Source organism: Athene cunicularia (assembly GCF_003259725.1).
Source record: "Athene cunicularia isolate RWA chromosome 7 unlocalized genomic scaffold, athCun1 chr7_part1, whole genome shotgun sequence".
Taxonomy (NCBI): domain Eukaryota; kingdom Metazoa; phylum Chordata; class Aves; order Strigiformes; family Strigidae; genus Athene; species Athene cunicularia.
In genome coordinates this window covers 3,822,496-3,825,897 of record NW_020799107.1, presented here as the reverse complement: position 1 = coordinate 3,825,897, position 3,402 = coordinate 3,822,496, and the positions used below count along the sequence as shown (strand labels likewise).

Here is a 3,402-nt window from a genome sequence, read left to right as displayed (position 1 = left end):
CCCAGCTTCAAATAATTAGAAGTAGACTACCAGCAATCTGTTGAACACCATCTGTCCATCTCTTTGCTGCTTCTCCTTAACCACACTGGACTTTGTGACTGTGTTTGACAGGAGCATGCCATGTCTGGTCTGTTCTAAAAGATCAGTTTGAGCCCACTGATTTCAGATAGGGGAGTGCGTCTTCTTCCAGCTTGAAAAAACACCTGTTTTCTATCAGAGAGCACACCAACTCCAAGCAAGAGTCTCCATCAGAAAGAATCAAAGACTTCCCTTTATTTCTTTCAGGTTATTTTCTATGCATACACAGAAGTTGTTCTAGAAAGTTTCATATAGAAAAATCACATTTCTTCCAAATTCTTATAAAGGAGGTGAAATTTGAGCAAGTCACTTCACATCATCTTCCACTTCTTTTTCGCACAGCCCCCTGACCAGAGGCCTATTAAGCTAAAGAGAATTACTTTGCTTGATTAATTCTCCAATTTATGATGTTTCCAGCATCTCAGTTTTAATAACAAGCAAAAAGGCACTTTTAGGACAGGTCCAAATGCCTATTATACATCTTATAGTACTGGCAGAAAGGGCCTCCAAAAATACTTACAAGGTCAACCAAGAGTTTTCCATTAGTGGAAATCCAAGATTTTTTTGTCTGTCAAACCATTCAAGGATTTATTTCCAAAAAAAGTGCCATTAAAATGCTGGAATATCCAAGAGTGAAGTTTATACTCAATCTTCCACTAGAAAACTAGTTGCCGTGCACGCTCTCATCCCTGTTGTCATTATAGCTACTTGTAATGAATTCAGTAAGGCATCTGGGAAATATTTAGTAATACTTGTCTCTGCCAACATCTCCCAAAGTCAGGTGCGTCTGACGTACAACATGTTCTGATGATGTTTACACTCACACTGTCATTTTCAAGCATATCCTCAAAAATAAGAAGCTTGACTCAAGAGGATGTTATCCAACCTCAGCCTTTAAAATGAGCTATTGTTTTCCTAAATAAGGAAGAAGCTATCTTTTTGTCAAGACTTCTTTGCTGTTAATCTTACAAAGATGAGTTAGCAAGCCTCAAGTATGATGTAAATTACTGGATTATGACCTCTTTTCTCTAAGATTGGCAGGAGCAGTATAAATTCTTGCATTACTTTAAATGATTACAACAAAATTATAGCATCCAGGGGAAACAAGGCAGAAAGATTCTCAAGAACTTCAGCTTCCAAATCCTTTTGCATACAAAAGTCATCATGCAAATCACAGCCCACTGAATAACAAATGGTTTCAGGTCAAGGTAGTCCAGTTTTTCCCACTGCTTTCAAGTAAGGTTTTTCCTGTGTCTGTATGACTGTGTCTGTAATGACAAAGTTGTATGCTGAAGTCATTTACCTAGCTTGGTCAGAAATCAATACAAGAGAAAAAATTAAATGTTCCTGTCCAAGGAAACAGGTAAAATGCCAAAATGAAACCTTTTGGGGTACTAACAGATTTGTATAAAAACATTAGTAGATAATATCCAAGAATTAAAAATATATTTTATGCATTCAGCACAGCACTCTAATAATATGCAAACCACTGTAAAAGTCAGTTGGCATGATGATTTTATGTTCGCAAGATTCTAGCTTAATTAGATGCATTTTGAAAGAATAAATAAACTATATAAGGAATATTTCCTGTCTTTTGTGCTTAAACCCAAAGTGATCATGTATCACTCCTCCTCCCTGAAACACTCAACTCATCTAACAGCAGATAAGCCAAGTAAAGGTGTTTTTCTGGCTGATTGGATTTCATTATCCATACAACCTAGCTACTTTTCTCCTGCTACTAAAACTAAATACGTATGAACAGCTTTTCAAATGTTGTTACAAGAGAGGGTGCTTACCAGGTTGTGAATCACATTTGTTAAAGTCCAGGCGACAGGGACACTAAAGAAAGGAATGCTGAGCAAGACAATGTGCAGCATGCCGACTCCCAGCGCGTACGTCAGCCACATTCCACGACTGTTCATCACACGCGTGTTTGGATTTACCTCGCTGTGGGCAACTCCTACGTTCATTTTTACCCTATAAAACAGATCTATTTGAAGATTGAGACTACTGTTACAGAGAGGTACTTAACATGCAATTTTTGAACCTGGGAAAAGGCTGTTTTAAAGAAGCAGGTCTGGAAGGAACACAGTGCATAAGCCAAGATGTACCTTATGATTTTCAAAGTATGATTTGTAGAGAAGTCAGTACAAAGGGACTGTTTGTTTAAAAGTAGTCCAGACAAATAAAACCCACAAGCTTGCTACAGAAGGGACATTTTTAAAGAACAGTAAGCCGTGCTGTTAGAAGCTGAAGTTGCAAACCTGTAAGAAACCAAGCTTTGTAACTCTCGTTCTCTAAATTATTTTCTCCATCCACAACAATATCTGCAGTTCTTTTCCACTTCTCGTATCAGACAATTTTCTTCCTGTTTCTTCTTCATGTAATAGCTAGTGAAGAATTCTGCATATACCAGCTGCCCAGCCACCTACTGCTAGAAAGAACGAACAAGGACTAATTTATGCCTGCTTTTCTTTCAGCAGAGTGCAGATTTTTCCTCCTCTGCCCATCTGTTAAGTCTTCAGACAGACATTTCCATCTTTCAAATCTGGCTGAAATTAGCCAAGGGGTTTAAAAGTTTTCTGATAGACACACATAAGAATTTAGTAACACTGATTTCTTCAGGAGATTGACATAACTTACTGGAGGTAACACTCTTACCCTGTTGCACTAAAATTTGTAATGATAATTTTAAAAAAGAATCATGGCATACTTCATACTCACATGATCTGTGAGACTATTTATATTCATTTATGAGACAGGGATGGAGACTTTTAAACTTCCTTCTGAATCAGTCTACAAAAGCACTGTTTAACCAGCAAAACTAGCTTGCTTTTGGTGGGAAGTTTGTTTCTTGTACTTGCTTAGTGCTGTCAAGCACTGTGATGTGATACTCAAGTATATCTCAATATTAACAGCAGGCTATAGAATAAAAAGAGATGCGACAACCTGAAACTGAACAGGGGTAATGCTGATTTTAATCAATACTTACTGCAAAGTACTTCAAAACGTGCCGGTAACACGCTACCCCAGAGGGGTGAAGGGAGACTCTTCCCTGGCCGGTGAGGCAGTACCCACCCAGACGTACATCTTGACATAACCTACCCCCTCTTACTGTTTTCTCCTCGTGTTTCTCGTCTAATCAGCCAGCACCTTCTCTCGGTTCGCTGTACCCCCATGTTTTCCCTCTCATCGCCAGGAGCCCAGCCGCACCGAAGCGGCGGGATGCTAGGCCCACAGACCCCGCCGCAGGAGCCGGGGCCTCCCCGGAGAGCCGCCTCCCTTCCCGGCCACGCACCGTGCGGGCTCCCGGCAGACCCCCTC

General features: G+C 39.9%; 1 protein-coding gene across 2 annotated transcripts in view; it reads right to left on the bottom strand.

Annotated features, from left to right (window-relative positions):
- Positions 1-3,396, bottom strand: part of ORMDL1 (ORMDL sphingolipid biosynthesis regulator 1) — a 7,085-nt gene extending 3,689 nt beyond the window's left edge. Inside the window, exons 1-2 of one of the 2 annotated variants that reach the window (XM_026852894.1) lie at positions 3,377-3,396; positions 1,875-2,055 (exon numbers count right to left, since the gene is read on the bottom strand). In XM_026852894.1, the coding sequence (XP_026708695.1) occupies positions 1,875-2,048 (174 nt within the window). In that variant the 5' untranslated portion in view covers positions 2,049-2,055; positions 3,377-3,396. Of the gene's footprint in view, positions 1-1,874; positions 2,056-3,070; positions 3,091-3,376 lie in introns of those variants that run through there. The other variant, XM_026852895.1, reaches the window with a different exon arrangement.
- Positions 3,397-3,402: the final 6 nt, after the last annotated feature.